The following is a 22,358-nucleotide window of genomic DNA, read 5'->3' on the forward strand; positions in this document are numbered from 1 at the left end:
TACAACCCTAAAAATTGTGTGGATGCATAAAAGACCCCCGAGCAGCCAAAGCAATCTTAAGAAAGAAGAACAAAGCTGGAGGCATCACACTCCCTGATTTCAAACTATATTATAAAGACATAGTAGGGTATTGGCATAAAATAGACACATACGTCAGTGGAACAGAATAGAAAACCCAGAAATAAATCCCATGCACCATTGGTCAATTAATTTATCACAAAGGAGCCAAGAATATACAATGGGGAAAGAACAGAGTCTTCAATAAATGGTGTCAGGAAAACTGGACAACCACATGCAAAAGAATGAAACTGGACCACTATCTTATTCCATACACAGAACTTCACTCAAAATGGATTAAAGACTTGAATATGAGACCTGAAACCATAAAAGTCCTAGAAGAAAACATAGGTGGTAAGCTCCATGACATCGGTCTTGAGTGATGGCTTTTTGGATCTGACTCCAAAAGCAAAGGCAACAAAAGCAAACAAACAAACAAACAAACAAACACAACCAAGTGGGACTACATCAAACTAAAAAACTTTTGCATGGCAAAAGAAACCATCAATAGAACCAAAAGGCAACCTACTGAATGGGAGAAAATATCTGCAAATCATGTAACTGTAAGGGGTTAACATCCAAAATATTATTATAAAGAACTCATGCAACTCAATAGCAAGAAATCCAAACAATCCAATTAAAAAATGGGCAGAGGATCTGAATGGACATTTTTCTAAAGATATACAAATGGCAAATGGGTACATGCAAAGATGCTCGACATCATTAATCATCAGAGAAATGCAAATCAAAACCACAATGAGATATTACCTCATACCTGTCAGAATGGCTAAAATCAACAACACAAGAAACAACAGTTGTTGGTGAGGAAGCAGAGAAAAGGGAACACTTTTGCACTGTTGGTGGGAATGTAAATTGGTGCAGCCACTGTAAAAAAAAATTTAAGGATTCCTGAAAAAATTAAAAATAGGGGTGCCTGGGTGGCCTAGTTGGTTAAGTGTCGCACTCTTGATTTCGGCTCAGGTCATGATCTCAGGGTTGTGAGATGAAGCCCCACATCAGGTTCAACGCTCAGGGCAGAGTCTGCTTGAGATTCTCTCCCTCTCCCTCTCCCTCTGCCCTCCTCCCATTCACACGCATACCTCCCTCTCTCTCTCTAATAAATAAATAAATAAATAAAAATAAAATCTTCAAAGAATTAAACATATAACTACCATACAATCCAGCAATTCTACTTCTGGGTATTTATCCAAAGAAAACAAAAACTAATTTTTGAAAAGATATGCATCCTTATGTTCATTGCAGAATTATTTTCAATGGCCAAGATATGAAGATAACCTAACTGTCCATCAATGGATGAACGAAAAAATAATGTGGTATGTGTGTATACACACACACACACACACACACAGTGGAATACTATTCAGCCATAAAAAGAATGAAAATCTTGCCATGTGGAACAACATGGATGGATCTTGAGGGCATTATGCTAAGTGAAATGAGTCAGACATAGACAAATATCTGTGATCTCAGTTACATGTGGAATTTAAAAACAACAGCAACAACAAGCTAAGCTCACAGATACAGAGAACAGATCAGTGGTTGTTGGAGGCGGTGGGGTTGGGGTGGGAGAAATGGATGAAAGGGGTCAACAGGTGCAAATTTCCAGTTATAAAATAAATGTCACGGGGATGTAATTTACAACATAGTGACTATGGTTAATGGTATTGCATTGCATATTTACAAGTTGCTAAGAGAACAGGTCTTAAAAGTCTTCATCACCAGACTTTGTAAGTAAAAGTCTTCCTCACAAGACTTGGTTTTGTAACTATGTATGGTGACTGACGGATGTTAACCATACTTATTGCAGTGATCATTTTACAATATATACAAATATATTGTACACCAGAAACTAATACAATGTTATATGTTAATTATACCTTAAATTGTTTAAAAAAACAAGCAATACAGAAAAGCCACTAATTTTTTATCATCCTATAACCATATTGTGAAATATTATTCTTGAAAAGTCAGAATCAGGGGCGCCTGGGTGGCTCAGATGGTTAAGCGTCTGCCTTCGGCTCAGGTCATGATCCCGGAGTCCCGGGATCGAGTCCCGCATCGGGCTCCCTGCTCTGCGGGAAGTCTGCTTCTCCCTCTGCCTCTCTCTCTCTCTCTCTCTCATGAATAAATAAATAAAATCTTTAAAAAAAAAAAAGTCAGAATCACTCTTTCATTTGGGCTGACAGCATTCTTTGTTGAAGAACACTAATCCTGCATTCTAGACACACAGAATCCTGTCCCTTCCCTGAGCTCTTACCATTCTTGCAGATGCTGATATTCAAAACTCCTGAGCCCAGGCAGTTTCCTTTAGGCACACAGAAGCCGGCATTGTCTGAGGTATTGGCTAGTACTTCTCCAGGCACCTTATACCGGAAGGCAGGCAGTCCCTGCACACTCTCGAAGTCACTGAAAGTTATGTACACTGATCTGGTAGGAAGTAAGGAGGAAAAGTCAGTGTGGGCTCTGGTCAGTGTAATCTGCCCCGAACCAGTTAGTTAACAACCGTTCTCAGGCACAACGTGGCTAAAGTTGATGGGGTATAGGTGGGAGATGAAGATGCAAAAGAAAGCTTGAAAGGAACTCACACCACTCGGTGCAGAAGAGGAATTATCATGAAAGACATTTAAGATGCAGCAACTGTAGTAACAGCCAAACCAGGCCAAGGGAAAAAAATGTGTGGTAGAAAATAAAGAGGACATTTAGGACAGAGACTCACCTGGAAAGAAGCAAAAGAGTCGTCCAGACCAGCACGGACACGTGCCGGTGTGGCCGAAGCAGAAGCAAGGGTAGGGCAGAGGCAAAGCAGAAGCAGAAAAGGTGGCAAAGGGCTCGGCCAGGTAGATACGTAAGTGCTTGAAACATGCCCCGTTAGCCAGACATTTGATCTGAATGTATACTTTGATACCCATTTCCCTCAAGTAAAAATAGTTTCCATTTTGGAATTTATTACAATGTTTATTATTTCAGTCATTTATCTCAATGGAGTTTGACGTAATTTTGGCGTCAGTCCCTACGGAGTTTCAAACAGTGGTCCCATGTACTACTAACCACCCTTGTATTTGCACATCCTGAGCGACAGACGAAAGCACTTTCACATACACTGTCTCAAGTGATCCCTCAGCCCTTCAGTTGAAGGCCAAAGCGAACTGCTTTCTGGGTCTGGCTATTTTCATCTTTGAACCAGGGGCGGGACACGTCTCTTGCAGGGTTGTGAATCACATGGGAGCTGCCTTCTACTCACGTCCCACCCCTATAGCATTTTCTAAATAAAATATTTTAGGCAAACAGAAAAGTAGAGAAAATACCATAATAAATACCTTTTAAAACAAATACTACTCAGATAAATAAAAAGGATAGTATGGATACAACTGCAGCTCTCTGTATAACACTTCTTTCTTTTTTAAAGATTTTATTTATTTATTTGAGAGAGAGAAGGAGAGAATGAGCAAGAGAGCACAAGCAGGGAGAGTGGCAGAGGGAGAGGGAGAAGCAGACTCCCTGCTGAGCAGGGAGCCCGATGTGGGACTCGATCCCAGGACTCCAGGATCATGACCTGAGCCGAAGGCAGACGCTTAACGATTGAGCCACCCAGGCACCCCTGTATAACACTCCTGATTCCAGTCCTTCTCTGAGTCCCCAGAGGTAACCACTGTCCTGAACTTGGGGTTTATCCTTCCCTTGCAGGTCTTAATCCTTTCACAAATGTGCACATTCATAAACAATGTGTGGCATGGTTTGCTATTTTTAAATGTTATATAAAACAGTATGCCATATTCTCTTCCTGTAATTTGCTTCTTCATTCAATATTACATTATTAAGATTTATAACATTACATTGTCTGGTTCTTGTATTTTAAATCCTATGCAGTATTCTATCATATGAATACACCACGATTTATTTATATTCTCCTTTTTACAGAGACGTAGGTTGCTTCCAATTTTCCACTACTAAAACCACGTTGCAATGAACTTTTCCGTGTAAGTCTCCTTACAGGTCTACACAAGGGTTCTCTGGGCCAGGGAACTGATGCAGAACAGTGAGGCACCATGGCGTTTGCACATCCTCGGCTTTACTAAACATTGCCAAATGGCCCTTCAAAAGTGCTCGTGTCGGGGGCACCTGGTGGCTCAGTTGGTTAAGCGACTGCCCTCGGCTCAGGTCATGATCCCAGGGTCCTGGGATCGAGCCCCACATCGGGCTCCCTGCTCGGCGGGAAGCCTGCTTCTCCCTCTCCCACTCCCCCTGCTTGTGTTCCCTCTCTTGCTGTCTCTCTCTCTCTGTCAATTAAATAAATAAATATTTTTTTTAAAAGAGTGCTCATGTCGGATAAAAACATGTTTCCTCCGCACCAAATCTTTCAAAAAGCCTCCTATGGTGCTTCTAGGTGGCCTTGTTTCACTCGCTGCATTCAAATGCATTTTCTGACCCTTCTGTCCTCCCACAAATATGTATGGGCGAGGGCAGCCAGCCAGAGAGGGACTGTGGTAGTCTGTGGGGGCGCTGGGACGGCTGGGAAGCATGGCAAAGCAGCAGGGACAGAGAGGTGGGGGCCGATGCAAGAGCTCTTCCTGAGGAGGCATCCCAGCATCTGGTAGCAGAGTCAATGCAGGACAGCGGGGAGATTTATAATGCCACCACTGTTCCTGGCAGGGCTGACTGGGTAGGCGGTGCGATTATGTGAGCTATGAAACACCAGAAGAACAGCCATTCTTCAGCGTATTGAATTAACAGTGTCAAATGCGACTAAGTCACTTGGGACTTTAAGGAGTTTCATGAAAAGGCTTGTCGGGGTAAGTAGGGAGGATGTAGAGATGGTATGAGTCAGCCATTCATTCAGGCAGTTTGAGGGTGAAGGGCGGAGACAGGCAGTAGCTGATGAGGGGACGGGAATCAGGATGGAGATCAGGATGCCTTCTTCCCAGACAGGAGCCATAATCATGAAGGAGCAGGCGGGAGAGAGGGAGAGCTCACAAGGCAAGTGGCAGCAGGTATGATCTAAGGGAAGGTGACAGCTCAGCAAATGCCTACAAACTCTGAACTAGGGACAACAGTTTGCTTTATCCTCTGTGTAGAGGTTACCTGTTGACTGGAAGACCAGGTGAAGTATCATGCTTGACAGAGCATATCATAATAACTCAGAGCCATCATTTAATTTTGTTTGTTTGACAAGTCCTGGGCGAAGTATTTTACTAACAGTAACGCATTTGTCCTCATAACAACTCCCAAGGTAGGCAACAATTTCAATCTTTATTTGACACATGAAGAAAGTGAGGCACGAAGTGCTGAATAACTTTCCCAAGGTCACACAGCTTTAAGTGTTGGGGCTGGTGTTCAAATCAACCAATGCAGTCACGCTCTGGATCCCGTGCCTTGAACCAGTATGCCACACTGTCTCTCAATATGACATCAGCATTCGTCACTGATATTTTTTAAAAGATTTTATTTATTTATTTGACACACACAGAGAGAGAGAGCACAAGGAAGGGGAGCAGCAGAGGGAGAAGCAGGCTCCCTGCTGAGCAAGGGAGCCCGATGCGGGGCTCGATCCCAGGCCCCTGGGATCATGACCTGAGCCGAAGGCAGACGCTTAATGACTGAGCCACCCAGGCGCCCCAGCATTTGTCACTGATTAAGCAGAGATGTCCAGGCCTATGAAGGGTAGCTCCTTACATTCCTCACCCTTTTGGTCATCTTGCAGTCAAATAACTTATGTGGAAAGTTCTTACCTGCAAAATTCAGATGAGAAGACATAAAGAATTTCCTCTCTGTTTATTAACGGGTGAAAAGAATCTCCATCTGTTCCATTAATCATATTGCACTTTTCTGTTGTCCACCAGTCAAGGGACCTGTAATTGATAAGCACAAGAAAGAATAGACTATCACATTAGATTTTAGATCTTTTCAGGTGGTCAGGACTTTTCAGGCCTTAATTGGGAGCCAGCTACCCACAGAATCTTATTCATACTCAGACACAGGGGGGATGCTGGTTAGGAATTAGATCAACAGGGGTCAGAGTAGGCACCTGATCCCCAAATCAATTCTGATAGAGGCAACGTCCAAAAATCCCTCTTTCCTTCCTGCAAAAAAGAGTATCCTATGTAGAGGTTTAGAAATACCCATTTTATTAAAATAGTGATTCAATGTAGCATGGACAATAGCCTTGTCTGGAGCTAGCCCACTGACAGGAGAGCTCAGGATAGATATGTTCAGCTCTTGAGGAAGGAGCTGAGATGGCAGAGTAGTAGGAGGACCTATGATTGCCTTGTCTCTCAAACACAGCTAGATAAATATCAAATCATTCTGAGCCCCCGGGAAATCCATCTGAGGACTGAGAGAACAAACTGCACAACTAGAGGGAGAAAAGAGGCCACGTCGTGGAAGGTACAAGATGCGGAGACGTGATTTGGGGGAGAAAAGAATCTCCAGTGCTATGGAGGGGAGGGAGCCCCCGATCACAGAGAGAGAGAGAGGGCACAGGGTACAGGTTATCACACAAGAAAAACACTTCCCTAAAACCACTGACGTGGAAAACGAGAGCGGTTGATTACTGCAAGTTTTTACAAGTGGCTGAGCTCAGAGACTAAAGTTCTAGAAGTCCATGCGATCATTGGGGGAAGCCTGGTGGGTACAGAGGTGCTCCTGTGGAGAAGAAGGGCAGAGGCCCGGGAGCAGACAGTGTGGTCGGAAGATCCCCTGGGTCCCACTGGGAGAGACAGTCCCCCTTCTTGCAGTGCACGTGGGAGAGGTGGCACTGCCTCTCCAGGGACAGAAGAGCCAGCGGGTGCCATTGATCTGTCCAATTCATTAGCATAGGAGCAGAGACGTCTGCTGCGGGCCGCTAACCTGGCTGTGGGCTTTTTGCTGCGCTTTACCATAAACTCCAAGCCCCTGTGTATTCATGTGACTGCCCTTCTGGGACAAACCGGCACCAGCCACAGTGTGGCAAGACCCTCCCCCAGAGGATCAGCGCAGGTCGATGCCATGCTGGGTCCCTAAAACTTGCAGTTTTGAAAACCAGCTGGCGGGCCTGAGCTAAGACACAGGAGTTCTGCGCCGTCAGATGGGCAGATGGCTCAGACACAGGGTGAAAGCAAGGGTCTGAGGGAAGCCTGGGACAAATGAGGGGAGAGTGTTTGCTCTTCTGGGAGGGCTTCCTGAGCAACGGCGGTGCAAATTCCCCTTTGGGGATGAGACAGCAGGCTGATGCTCTTTTTACCCCTGCTCAGCAGCACGGACGGACTTCAGCGAGCAGCACCGCAGTGGAGGCTTGAGCTGCTTACCCCAAGCCCCACTCCCCTGCGCTCTGCAGGTGCTTCTGAACCAGCGCAAGGGTGCCTGAAAGCCAGAGAAGCAAGGGGCCCTTCCCCCAGAAGACCAGCATAAATCCCCTCACCCACCAAGTCCACTGACCACAGAGCAGTGCAAAGCTTCAGCTCTAGGGGAAACAGGATCTAGCCTCTCTTAACAAGCAGAACAAAACACACCTAGTTAAAGCTCACCACACACTGGACAAGGTCCAAACACTCCCCACTGCAGGCAAGGAGAAACTCTGCAGAGGCCTGACCTGAGGGATAGAGCAGCCAAAGCACAACAGCAGAGTGCATGCAGCAGGCACCAGAAACACTTCCCGAAGCGCCAGGCCCTGGACAGTAAAGGAGCTCTTCTTAATATAGACATTACTCTCAGGAGCAGGAAACATAAGAGGCTTTCCTAACCCACAGAAGACAGAGACCCAGACAAAAGGCCAAGATGGAGGAGTTCATCCCCAATAAAAGAACAAGAAGCAGTCATGGCCAGGGATCTAATCAACACAGATATAAGTAATATGCCTGAATCAGAATTTAAAACAACAACCCATAAGGATACTAGCTGGGCTTGAGTAAAGCATAGAAGACATCAGGGAGTCCCTTACCACAGAGATAAAAGACCTAAAAACTAGTCAGGCCAAAATTAAAAATGCCATAACCAAAATGCAAAACTGACTGCATGTAATGACCACAAGAACTGAAGAAGCAGAGGGACAAACAAGTGATAAAGAAGATAAAATTATGGAAAATAATGAAGCTGAAAAGATGGAAAGAAAAGTGTTGGATCATAAATGTAGACTTAGGGAACTCACTGACTCCATAAAGTATAATAACATGCGTATCATAGGAGGCCCAGAACAAGAGAGGGAAAAAGGGGCAGAAGGTTTATTTGAGCAAATTATAGCTGAAAACTGCCCTGATCTGGGGGAGGAAACAGACATTCAAATCTAGGAGGCAGAGAGCACTCCCTCCAAAATCAACAAAAGCAGGTCAACACTAAGACATATCATAGTAAAATTTGCAAAATACAGAGATAAGGAAAAAAAAAATCCTGAAAGCAGTGAGGGGAAAAAAAAAAAAAAACAACCCTAACCTACAAGGGTAGACACATAAGGTTCCCAGCAGACCTGTCCACAGAAATTTGGCAGGCCAGAGAGATGACATGATATATTCAATGTGCTGAATGGGAAAAATCTGCAGCCACGAATACCTTATCCAGCAAGGCTGTCATTCAGAATAGAAGGAGAGACAAAGAGTTTCCCAGATAAACAAAAACTAAAGGAGTTCATGACCACTAAACCAGCCCTGCAAGAAATACTAAAGGGGACTCTTTGAGTGGGAAAGAAAGACCAAAAGCAACAAAGACTAGAAAGGAACAGACAAGATCTCCAGAAACACCAACTTTACAGGTAATACAGCTGCACTAAATTCATATCATCAACAATCACTCTGAATGTAAATGGACTAAATGTGCCAATCAAAAGACACAGGGTATTAGAATGGATGAAAAAAACAAGATCCATCAATATACTGCCTACCAGAGACTCATTTTATTTTGTTTTACTTTATTTTTTCTATGCATGTGATATTTATTTCCTCTGTAGTTGTATATTTATATTTATTTATTTATTATTATTATTTTTAATTAACATATAATGTATTATTGGTTTCAGAGGTAGAGGTCAGTGATTCATCAGTCTTATATAATACCCAGTGCTCATTACATCACATGCTCTCCTTAATGTCTATCACCCAGTTACCCCATCCCTCCACCCTCCTTCCCTCCAGCAGCCCTCAGTTTGTTTCCTAAGATTAAGAGTAAGAGACTCATTTTAGACCTAAAGATACCTGCAGACTGAAAGTGAGGGGATGGAGAACCATTTATCATGCTAATGGACATCAAAAGAAAACTGGACTAGCCATAGTTATATGAGACAAACTAGATTTTATTTATTTATTTTTAAAGATTTTATTTATTTATTTGACAGAGAGAGACAGCTAAATAGGGAACACAAGCAGGGAGAGTGGGAGAGGGAGAAGCAGGCTTCCCGCAGAGCAGGGAGCCCAATGCGGGGCTCGATCCCAGGACCCTGGGATCATGACCTGAGCCGAAGGCAGACACATAACGACTGAGCCACCCAGGTGCCCCGAGACAAACTAGATTTTAAACCAAAGACTGTAACAAGAGATGAATAAGGGTACTATATCATAATAAAGGGGTCTATCCAACAAGAAGATACAACAATTATAAATATTTATGCCCCCAACTTGGGAGCACCCAATTATACAAATCAATTAATAACCAACATAAAGAAACTCAGTGATAACAATATAGTAATAATAGGGGACTTTAACACCCCACTTACAGCAACAGACAGATCATCTAAGCAGAAAATCAACAAGGAAACAATGGCTTTGAATGACACACTGGACCAGATGGACTTAATATATATTATATAAATATATATATATTACATATTCATCCTAAAGCAGCAGAATATACATTCTTTTGAGTGCACATGGAACATTCTCCAGAACAGATCACATCCTGGGTCATAAATCAGGCCTCAACAAGTACAAAAAGACTGAGATCGTACCATGCATATTTTCAGACCACAACACTATGAAACTTGAAGTCAACCACAAGAAAAAATTTGGAAAGACCTCAAATACATAGAAGTTAAAGAACATCCTACTAAAGAATGAATGGGTTAACCAGGAAATTAAAAAATACATGGAAGCAAATGAAAATGAATACATGATAGCCCAGTACCTTTGGGATGCAGCAAAAGTGGTCCTAAGAGGGAAGTATGTAGAGATACAGGCCTATCTCAAGAAGCAAGAAAAGTCTCGGGACGCCTGGGTGGCTCAGTCAGTTAAGTGTCTGCCTTCGGCTCAGGTCATGATCTCAGGATCCTGGGACTGAGCCCCGCATCCGGCTCCCTGCTCAGTGGGGAGTCTGCTTCTCCCTCTCCTCCTGCCCCTCCCTCCCCTCTGCCCTGTTCCTGTGTTCTCTCTCTCTCAAATAAATAAATAAAATCTTTAAAAAAAAAAAAAGCAAGAAAAGTCTCAAATACACAACCACCTTACACCTAAAGGAGCTAGAAAAGGAACAGCAAATAGAGCCTAAAGTCAGCAGAAGGAGGGAAATAATAAAGATTAGAGCAGAAATAAATGATATAGAAACAAAAAAAAGAAGTAAAACAGATCAATGAAACTAGGAGCTCATTCTTTGAAAGAATTCATAAAATTGATAAACCCCTGGCCAGACTTATAACAAAGAAAAGAGAAAGGATCCAAATAAATAAAATCATGAATGAAAGAGGAGAGATCACAACTAACACCACAGAAATACAAACAATTATAAGAGAATATTATGAAAAATTATATGCCAACAAATTAGGCAATCTGGAAGAAATGGATAAATTCCTAGAAACATATAAGCTACTAAAACTGAAACAGAAAGAAATAGAAAATTTGAACAAAAACCATAACCAGCAAAGAAATTGAACAAAAAATCTTCCAACAAACAAAAGTCTAGGGCCAGATGGCTTCCCAGGGAAATTCTACCAAACATTTAAACAAGAATTAATACCTATTTTCTTAAAGTGTTCCAAAAAATAGAAATGGAAGGGAAACTTCCAAACTCATTCCCCAAGGCCAGCATTACCTTGATTCCAAACCAGACAAAGACCCCACTAAAAAGAAGAATTACAGGCCAATATCCCTGATGAACACGGATGCAAAAATTCTCAATAAGATACTAGCAAATTGAATCCAACAGTACAGTAAAAGAATTATTGCCATAATCAAGTGGTATTTATTCCTGGGCTGCAAGGGTGGTTCAAGATTTTCAAATCAATCAACGTGATACACCACATTAATAAAAGAAAGGATAAGAACCACATGATCCTCTCAATAGATGCAGAAAAAGCATTTGACAAAATACAGTATCCATTCTTGATAAAAACCCTCAACAAAGTAGGGATAGAGGGAACATACCTCAACATCATAAAGACCTACAGCTAATAACATTCTCAATGGGGAGAAAACTGAGAGCTTTTCCTCTAAGGTCAGGAACAAGAACAAGGATGTCCACTCTAACCATTGTTATTTAATACAGTACTAGAAGTCCTAGCCTCAGCAATCAGACAACAAAAAGAAATAAGAGGCATCCAAAGCAGCAAGGAAGAAGTCAAACTTTAACTATTCGCAGAGGACAAGATAGTCTATGTAGAAAACCCAAAAGACTCCACCAAAAAATCGCTAGAACTCATAAATGAATTCAGCAAAGTTGCAGGGTACACAATCAACGTAAAGAAATCTGTTGCATTTTCATAAACCTATAATGAAGCAGCAGAAAGAGAAATTAAGGGATGGATTCCATTTACAATTGTACCAAAAATCATAAGATACCCAGGAATAAACCTAACCAAAGAGGTAAAAGACCTGTACTCTAAAAACTATAGAACACTTATGAAAGAAACTGATGACACAAATAAATCAAAAAACATTCCATGCTCATGTATTGGAAGGACAAATACTGTTAAAATGTCTGTACTACCCAAAGCAATATACAAATTTAATGCACTCCCTATCAAAATACTACCAGCATTTTTCACAGAGCTAGAACAAATATTTCTAAAATGTGTGTGGAACCACAAAAGATCCCGAATAACAATCTTGAAAAAGAAAAGCAAAGCTGGCGGCATCACAATTCCGGACTTCCAGCTCTATTACAAAGCTGTCATCATCAAGACAGTATGGTACTGGCACAAAAACAGACACATAGATCAATGGAACAGAATAGAGACCCCAGAAAGGGACCCACAACTGTATGGTCAACTAATCTTCCACAAAGCAGGAAAGAACATTCAACGGAAAAAAGTCTCTTCAACAAATGGTGCCGGGAAACTGGACAGCAACATGCAGAAGAATGAAACTGGACTACTTTCTTACACTATAGACAAAAATAAATTCAAAATGGATGAAAACCCTAAATGTGAGACAGGAAATCATCAAAATCCTAGAGGAGAACACAGGCAGAAACCTCTTTGACCTCAGCCACAGCAACACATCTCCTGAGGCAAGGGAAACAAAAGCAAAAATGAACTGTTGGGACTTCATCAAGATGAAATGCATCTGCACAGCGAAGGAAACAATCAACAAAACTAAAAGGCATCCCACGGAACAGGAGAAGATATTTGCAAATGACATATCTGATACAGAGTCAGTATCCAAAGTCTATAAAGAACTTATCAAACTAATAGCCAAAAGACAAATAATCCAATTAAGAAATGGACAGAAGACATGAACAGACATTTTTCCAAAGACATCCAGATGGCCAACAGACACATGAAGGATGCTCAACATCACTCATCATCGGGGAAATACAAATCAAAACCACGATGAGCTACCACCTCACATCCGTCAGAATGGCTAAAATTAACAACCCAAGATGTTGGCGAGGATGTGGAGAAAGGGGAACCCTCATGCACTGTTGGTGGGAATGCAAACTGGTGCAGCCACTCTGGAAAACAATATGGAGATTCCTCTAAAAGTTAAAAATAGAACTACTCTGCCACCCAGAAATTGCACTACGAGGTATTTACCCAAAGGATACAAAAATACAGATTCAAAGGGGCACATGCTCCCCAATGTTTATAGCAGCATTACCAACAATAACCAAATTAAGGAAGAGTCCAAATGTCCATTGACTGTTGAATGGATAAAGAGGTGACATACATATATACAATGGAATATTATTCAGCCATAAAAGGAATGAAATCTTGCCATTTGCAATGATGTGGATGGAGCTAGAGTATATTATGCTAAGCAAAATAAGCCAGAGAAAGACAGATACCATATGATTTCACTCATCTGTGAAATTTAAGAAAACAAAACAGATGAACATAGGTGAAGGGAAAAAAAAAGAGAGGGAGGCAAACCAGAAGAGACCCTTAACTATAGAGAACAAACAGGGTTGCTGGAGGGGAAGTAGGGAGGGATGGGCTAAATGGGTGATGGGGATTAAGGAGTGCACTTGTCATGAGCACTGGGTGATGTACGGAAGTGTTGAATCACTATATTGTACACCTGAAACTCATATTACATTGTAGGTTCACTAACTAGAATTTCAATAAGACGCACAGAAAATTTAATAAAATATGTTGGTACATTTAATTAAGTATACTATAAAAATAATAAGCATTTTACTATATTTGGCTTCCAAAGAATGTGAAACAAGTTGAAGGCAAGAATAACTTGGAAGATGGGCATAAAGTGTTACGAAATTGGTAAAGTTAGTGTCCTGTTTGGGAGGAGAAGAGACAAAAGACAGCTTTCAATTTTGTCAGGAAACTATTGTTAAATATGAACCATAAAAATCTGAGGATAGGGATGCCTGGGTGGCTCAGTCCATTAAGCATCTGCCTTCGGCTCAGGTCGTGATCCCAGGGTCCTGGGATCAAGCCCCGCGTCAGGCTCTTTGCTCAGCAGGGACCCTGCTTCTCCCTCTGCCTGCCGCTCCCCCGCTTGTGCTCTCTCTGTCTCTCTGACAAATAAATAAATAAATCTTTGAAAAAAAAATCTGAGGGTAGAATAGACATAAACCAGAAAAAAGTCCAATATATTAAATACTATATCATTATATTGTAACTGTATCAATAATTATGTATTTAAAAGGATTACACTGTGCTATTGAAAGATTAGAAAGAAAATAACAGATTGAATCTAAAACAAAATCCAGCTTTATCCTGTGCACAAGTAAATCTCCCTGTGGCCAACCCCCCAGGCCACCCACATCCCCCCCTCCAGGGGCAACCCTGTTACCAGCTTCTCATATATTCTTTCGGGGATCTTACCTATTTTGGGGGGTGTGTGCACAAATGTATGTTTATGTACATGCACCAATATATATTTATGTACATGGATATGCGTGCTTTTTAAAATTTAAATAAACTTTTTATTTAAAAATAGTTTGAGGGCGCCTGGGTGGCTCAGTTGGTTAAAAATAGTTTGAGATTTACAGAAAAGTTGCAAAGGTAGTACAGAGGGTTTCCCCTATATTCCACACCAGTTTTTTTGCCCATATTTCTGGGAAGCTTAGATGTAAATTTAATGTTCAAGAACAGAACTCCTCTTACCTCAGTCCCTGAAGAACTACCCTCCTTTTTTCTCCAAGGTTTCTAATTCCTCTGTCTTAAAGAAAGTATCTTGGATTATATGTTGCTTTATTGCAAATTCCCTCAGCTTCTTTTGGAAGTAGTTTGTTTTTAAGTTACAAATGTTAAAAAATATTTCTGAAATACCATGATAGTGAAGTCAAATGTATTTTATCTTTAAAGAAAAACACGTGAACAAGCCACAATCACTAAATTAGATTAAAAAGAGAAACTCTTCCCTCTCCCCCCAAAACAAGTGGTTTTAAAGTATTTGTGTTGTAGCTACACATCATTCAAAGTGAAACTCTTCACTGCTTATAACTCATTCCTAGCCATTAATAGTCTACAAAGCTCTGATGTTTAATTTTATAAAGTGTGTTACCCCAATCTTGATTTATACAATAGTAATTATAAAGATATTTTACATATTTATAGACTTTTCGTGCAAAAAATGACTGATAATATTTTTTTTTGAAATAACACATAAGTGGACGTTCAATTTAAACAAAATTTTAAAAAATAATTATACTGGTAAATTGTTACACTTACGTTTTTCCATTCCATTCCACAATCTTTGAAAAGTTAAGGTAACTGTCTTCTCCAGTTAGAAAAACATAGTCTCCATCACTCGTCCCATTTTTCTGAAAATAAGTGAATATGATCATTTTAAGAAACCGTGATTGTTAATTTTATGTGTCAACTTGGTAGACTATGGTGCCCAGTCATTTGGTCAAACACTAGTCTTAATGTTGCTGTATTTTGTAGATATGATTAACACTTACAATCAATTGACTTTAAGTAAATTACCACTGATAATGTGGGTGGACTCATCCAATCAGTTGAAGGTTTTAAAAACAAAATCTGAGGTTTGCTGAACAAAAAGGAATTCTCAATTCTGCAATACAGAAATCCTGCCTGAGTTTCTAGCCCACCAGCCTGTCTTACGGATTTCAGGCTGGCCACGTGCTGCCTCCACCACTGCATAAGCCAATTCCTTAATATGTATAAATCTCTCAGATAGATACTACAGATATAGATATAGATATAGATATAGATATAGATATAGATATAGATATAGATATAGATATAGATATGGATCTCCCACTGATTCTGTTTTTCCGGAGAACCCTAACTGATACAGTAACTGAGAAACTTAAGCTTCGCGAAACTATCCTAGTTGGGCATAAGTGCTACGTAAGACTGAACCAGAACTAAAGAATACAGTGACTATTTGACTAAATACCCTATTAACCATATTATTACTTAAAAAGTAGGAGCCCAATTAAACAATGGACAAAGGATTTGACATCTCTCCAAAGAAAATATGCAAATGGCCAACAGGTACGGGAAAAGGTGCTCAACATCATCAGTCTTCAGAGAAATGCAAATTAAAGCCACAGTACTATTTCATACCCACCAGGATGGTGATAAAAGAAAAAAAAAGGAAAATGGGTGCCTGGGTGGTGCAGTCGGTTAATTGTCCAACTCTTGGTTTCGGCTCAGGTCGTCATCTCAGGGCCGTGAGATCGAGCCCTGAGTCAGGCTCCGCACTCAATGGGGAGTCTGCTTGAGATTCTCTCCCTCTCCCTCTGCCCCTCCCATTCGTGCTCGCTCTCTAAAACAAATAAATATTTTTAAAAGGGGGGGAAATAACAAGCATTGGTGAGGATCTGGAGAAATTGGAGCCTTCATACACTGTTGGTGAGAATGGAAAATGGTGCAGCTGCTGTGGAAAACTATGGTGGTTCCTCAAAAAGTCAAACAGAATTGCCATATGACCCCAAATTCCACTCCTCTCTTTATACCCAGGAGAATTCCATTCCAAGGTATATAGCCAATGTCCGTATAAAAACCTGTACACAAATGTTCAGAGCAGCATTATTCATAATAGCCAAAAAGTAGAAACAACCCACACATCTACCAACTGATGAACAGATAAAGTATGGTCTCTCCATACAATAGACTATGTCAGCCCTAAAATGAATAAAGTGCTGATACATGCTACAACCTGGATGAACCTGGTAGACATTATGCTAAATAAAAGAAGTCAGACACAAAGGTCATATATTGTATGATTCCATTTACAGAAATGTCCATCTTGCATATGAATGTTCAACTGCCAGAGATGGGTCCAACTCAGAGGTGGTACCTCTTGGCCCCCATTTGTAGAGTGGGCACGTATGCTGAGGTTTTTTTTTTAATAAAGATTTTATTTATTTATTTGACAGAGAGAGAGAGAGAGTGAGAGAGAGAACACAAGCAGGGGGAGTGGGAGAGAGAAGCAGGCTTCCTGCCAAGCAGAGAGCCCTATGCAGGGCTCAATTCCAGGACCCTGAGACCATGACCTGAGCCAAAGGCAGATGTTTAATGACTGAGCCACCCAGGTGCCCCTGTATGCTGAGTTCTTTAATATATTTTTTGCCTAAAGAAGCCAAGCTCCATTCCCAAACGCCCTTCCTCTCTGGCTCTGAGGAAGCTCCCACACAGAGTGCTGACTCTTCTCCTCTCTCAGCCTGGGCCAGCCTGGCCTCTCCTCCCCGGCACCAGAGGTCCCAGCACCGCAAAGGGGCTGGAGAGAGTTGGGCAGGTATGTGGGGGGATTACTTACGTTCTGTTTCAAACAAAAAGCATAATCTTACTTTTCTTTACAAAAGCAAAAAGAAAACCAAAAGACACAAACCTTTTAACCATTAAAAAATTTCTATAGATTCACAGGCAAATTCATAGAGACAGAAAGTAGGTTAGTGGAAGGGGAGAAATGGAAGTGACTACTGAGTATGTGGCTTTTTTGGGGAGGATGATGAAAATGTTCTAAAATTACACAGTGGTGGTGGTTGCACAACCTTGTGAATATACTAAAAACCGCTGACTTGTACATTTTAAAATGGTGAATTTTATGATAAGTGAATTATAGCTTAATAACAAAAAATAAGAAAGCGTAAGTCCAAGGCCAGGACACTATTATACATTAGCTGCAACAGAAGAAAGTGGTATTAATATAGTCCCATTTTCAAGTAAGCTTTCTTCACCTGTACATTCTCTCCAAGTTACACTTCTTCTTTTTTTATTTTATTTTATTTTATTTACTCATTAGACAGAGAGAGAGAGCACAAGCAGGGAGAGCAGCAGAGGGAGAGGGAGAAGCAGACCCCCCAATGAGCAGGGAGCCCGATGTGGGGCTTGATCCCAGGACCCTGGGATCATCACCTGAGCTGAAGGCAGATGCTTAACCGACTGAGCCACCCAGGTGCCCCACCAAGTTACACTTCTTAAGGGCACATGCAGACAACCTCTATCCTTACAAATTCTTTATCTGAAGATAGAGCTTTTTGATTTCTGGGAAATAGCATGGGTACTAGTTCCTCTATAATAATAAAGTAATATGAGCTAACAATTATTGAGTATTTATAATATTCCTGGTACTGCTCTAAAATTGTAGTATGGATTATCTCATGAAATCCCCTTCACTATCACATAAGACAGCGTGGTAGACAGAATAAAGGCCCTCCAAATATGTCCACATTCTAATCCCCAGAACCTGCGAATCTGTTGTCTAATATAGTAAGAGGGACTTTGTGGATGTGATTAAGTTAAGGATCTTGAGATGGGGAAATTATCCTGGATTACCTGGGTGGATCCAATGCAATCACAGAGGTTCTTACAAAGAGAGGCAGGAGGGCCAGGTCAGAGTAGTAATGGTGATGACAAGCAGAGGTCAGCTGGAGAGACTGAGAGTGAAGATGATTCCCTGTTGGGAAATGAAGCCTGCTTCCAGAAGCTGTAGAAGTCAAGGAGGTGGATTTCCCCTTAGAGCCTCCAAAGGAACACAGCCCTGACCACACCCTGCTTTTAGGACTATGGACATCTGGAACTGTAAGATAATAAATCCGTGTTGTTTTAAGCCCCTACGTTTATGGCCATTTGTTATAGCAGCAATGGGAAACAAATACAGACAAGCACTCTTTCACCCTCATTCTATAGATGACAAATCTGAAACAAAGTGAAGTCAAATAACTTGCCCAGATCACTCAACCAGCCAGTGGTGGAGCTAGGACTGAAGCCCAGCTATGTAACCCCACACTCCACGGGCTGATGTGCTGACCAGGCTGCAGTACTCATTCATCTACTAGCGAGCACTTACTGAATGCCTACCATGTGTCTAGCACTGGAAATCAGTGAACAAAACTACGGCCTTCATGGTGCGTCCATTCTAATACTATTATTATAATTGTTTTCATTCTTTTCAATGCTTATCATGTGACAGGCACTTTGTAGATAAGCTAAGAAGAAGACAATAACCAAAGACTGTTCTATTTCCATTGCTTTAAGCGATCTTTAGAGGTCTGTCACAGATACCTTCTTGCGTATTAACACAGATGCATTTTGGTGATGCACAGGACTTGTGTTCTGCTTTATTTTGAAAAAATAAATAAATAAAATAGGTTTTTCTTTTGATTATAGAAGTAATACATTTTTTCTGATTATAAAAGTAACAAAATCTCATTAGAAAATCCAGAATGATGTATAAAAAAAAGTGCCCAGGGGCACCTGGGTGGCTCAGTCAGTTATGCGTCTGCCTTCAGCTCCGGTCATGAGGGATCGAGCCCCGCATTAGGCTCCCTGCTCGATGGGAGTCTGCTTCTCCCTCTGCCGGCAACCTCCCACCCTCCACTCGTGCTCTCTCTCTTTATAATTAAATAAAATCTAAAATCTTTTTTTTTATAAAGTGCCCATTATTCATCATTCTCTTAACCATGGGAACTTTGGTCTGTTTCTTTTCAGTTTCTTTTCTATACAAGATTTGCTTATTGAACTAAGATAAATTATATATGTGTAATATATATACACATAATTTTATACATATATGTAATTGTGCATATATATATTTATACACACACACAATTTTTTACTTAACATATTTCCCATGTTACCAAAAGTTCTTCATAGGTGTAATTTAATGACTCTACAACATTATGTAGAAATAATTAATTATTCTCTTATTATTAGATATTTAATTTTGCATTTTTTTTGCTACTACAAATAATGTTGTATGAATATCTTAATGCCTAAAAGTGTTGTCAGTACTTTTGTTTTCTACACAGACGCACAAAAGTAAAATCACTAGAGAAAAGGACATCAACATGTTTAAGCCTTTTGATACATATTATCAAGTTGCTCAAGGTTGCCCAGCAGGAAAGTGGAGGAAATTGCAGGGTAAATCAGTTTACATTCCCCAAGTTACTTTTGTTAAGCTCTGCTAGTTAGATGAACCAAAAAAGAAAAAGGTTTCTTATCTATTTTTGCATTTCTATATTCCCGAGTTCGAACCCTTTTCTCATATCATTCAGCTCTTTGCCTTAAAAAACATTCATACCCTTTGTGAATTCTCATGTGTTCTGCCTACTTTGGTTCTTCGTTCCGTCACTTAACATTATTTCGCCAACTGTGTCAATATATCAACTTGATCCACATACATAATGGTCATGTCGTGTTCCCCACATGAAGCTTCACGTGACTTTAAGATATGAGAAAGAACTCTTTAGGAGCAGCAATGTGAACACTACACCAACTTAGAGAAAATTCAAATACTCTTCGTAAAAAATGCTGAACCACCAATTTAAAAAATGAATGGATGCTATTTCCTAAAGTCCTCCACTTAACTCAGACATGGGCTCAGCAAAGTAGAGAAGCATTTAAATGTTTCACAGTGATTCACAAAGGGTTCTCCCCAGCCGTTTTCTGCCCAAGAGTCAGACATTGCATGTGCATGCTTCCCTGTCTCTTGCTAGAACCTCCTTGAGGACAGGCAGGAATCAAGAGGTTTTATGTCAGGATGGCAGGGATGTGTGTGGGATACAAGGAACATATTACTGCAGGAGATGGAGAGGGGCCCTGAGCTAGGACCACCACAGTCCTGTCGCTACTGTAACCTAAGCATGATCCCCACCCCCGCCCCCGAAGGACGGGCTGGACTGGCTGATCTCTCAAAGACGCTGGCACTCTAACACCAAGGAGAACAGAGGCGCCCTAAAATCCGTGGGTAAAAATATGCTGATTGGCCCTGCAAAATGCAAATGTGAGCATCTGATATTTAACCAGATCCCTTCTTCTCAGAAGTTCTATGCCAATATTCTACATTCACTCCTCCTGTTCGTTCTCACACCCTGTCCCTCCCCATTAATTGTTTGGCTGTTTCATCACTAGAGTCTTTGAAGGAAAAGTGCTCAGTGGCATTCGCCAAGATTTCTCTCTTCATCATGTGTCGCGGAGCAGGCGGGGCAGGCATGCAAACCTGGTGCATCCGAGGGGAATGCTCGCACAAGACCACCAGGATTCAGGAAAGATTTTCGGCCAGGCTCGGGCAGGGGCAGAGGAGTGGGTGCCGAGGGAGGTGTGCCCCCTGCACAGCCTGTCCCGGTCTTCGAATGAATGGCGGCTCAAGTGTGAACTTTTGTGCTATTGGCTAAAGAATCAGTATTTGACCAGAGCAGATGACAAACTGACCGGAAACACTCCTTTTAACCAACAACACCACAGGGAGTTTATTTGGGTCCCAAATGGAAAGATATACCAGTCATTCATACGAATTCAGGGTACTCTCTGGAACCAGTCATGGGGAGAAAGAATGGCGGCTCCTGAAATGTGTACTGCGATTTATAGTTTGCAAAGCATTTTATGGACTTCTCACTTAGCCTTGCAAAACAGCTTTGGAAGCCTCAAGTCACACATGATGAAACCGAGGTTCAGAAATAGCCCCACAGTTATCAAGTGAAAAAGTCAGAACGTAAATCCAGGCTCTCTGTTTCCAGGTCTTATGCTCTATTCCTGGCTGTGGGAAATCCACTCAACATACTAATCTAACTAAGCAATGGCACAGGGCTTTTTACTAGTGGGGCCCTGTGGAGATACAGCGGTGTCTGCAAGGAGTGGTAAAGGGCAAGGACAGAGAAAGGAAGAAAGAAGTAAATAAATACATAAAACAACACATCCTTGCCTGGGGAAAGCAAAAATGCCAATTTCTTAACCAGTCCATAAATGTGGGTTACATTTTAAAAAGATATAAAAGGATCTTAGTTATAAGTCTGATGAAGTCAATGATGTAAAAACAAAAAAAGCAGACTATACAAGGAAGTTACCTGAAAAATACTGAGGTCTTAGGAACAGGATCTACTTGGCAGGTGGATGGAAGCCACCGGGACCCAAAGGGCCTTAAGGAAAACTTTGTTGGGCGACCTGGGTGGCTCAGTCAGCTAAGTGTCTGATTCTTGATTTTGGCTCAGGTCGTGATCTCGGAGTCGTGAGATCTGAGCCAAGTCGCGCTCTGTGCTGGGCGTGGAGCCTGCTTGAGATTCTCTCTCCCTCTCCCTCTGCCCCTCCCCCCTCTAATAAATATACATTATATAACATAATATAATAAATATAATTTTTTTAAAAAAGCTTTGTTGTCTTTCTCTTAGAAGTTCTGAAATTTTTTCGAGAAGGGAGGTCTAGTCACAGTTTAACAAGAAATCAGTGCTTCCTCTGGTCTTGTGGAACCTGGGTTCCAATCAGATGGGATTTTCTCGGGAGCATCTATCAAGTCTACCCCCCCAGAATGAAGGATTCAGGGTCAGCCCAGCCCTATTCCTAGGAGCCCCCACCTCTTGCATATATCATGTTAAAAACTTTTTTACTGTTTTGTTTGGATGGTGTCCAAGTTTTGTATACCCTCGAAGGCACAAATGTATACCATTTGCCATAGACACAGAGGAACATGCTAGGAGATGACAGGATAAGGGTGAGATTCTTGAGTAGTGACAACCAGAGAATA

General features: G+C 41.3%; 1 protein-coding gene across 2 annotated transcripts in view; it reads right to left on the reverse strand.

Annotated features, from left to right (window-relative positions):
• The window catches only part of SCARB2 (scavenger receptor class B member 2), an 80,643-nt gene that overhangs the window by 20,140 nt on the left and 38,145 nt on the right, over nt 1-22,358 (reverse strand). For both annotated transcript variants that reach the window (XM_045880970.3, XM_064584642.1), the window contains exons 5-7: nt 15,098-15,189; nt 5,805-5,924; nt 2,336-2,505 (exon numbers count right to left, since the gene is read on the reverse strand). In XM_045880970.3, the coding sequence (XP_045736926.1) occupies nt 2,336-2,505; nt 5,805-5,924; nt 15,098-15,189 (382 nt within the window). The remainder of the gene's footprint in view (nt 1-2,335; nt 2,506-5,804; nt 5,925-15,097; nt 15,190-22,358) is intronic.

Source organism: Mirounga angustirostris, unplaced genomic scaffold (assembly GCF_029215605.1).
Source record: "Mirounga angustirostris isolate CCGP_5_RB_7025 unplaced genomic scaffold, mMirAng1.0.hap1 SCAF_2, whole genome shotgun sequence".
Taxonomy (NCBI): Eukaryota; Metazoa; Chordata; class Mammalia; order Carnivora; family Phocidae; genus Mirounga; species Mirounga angustirostris.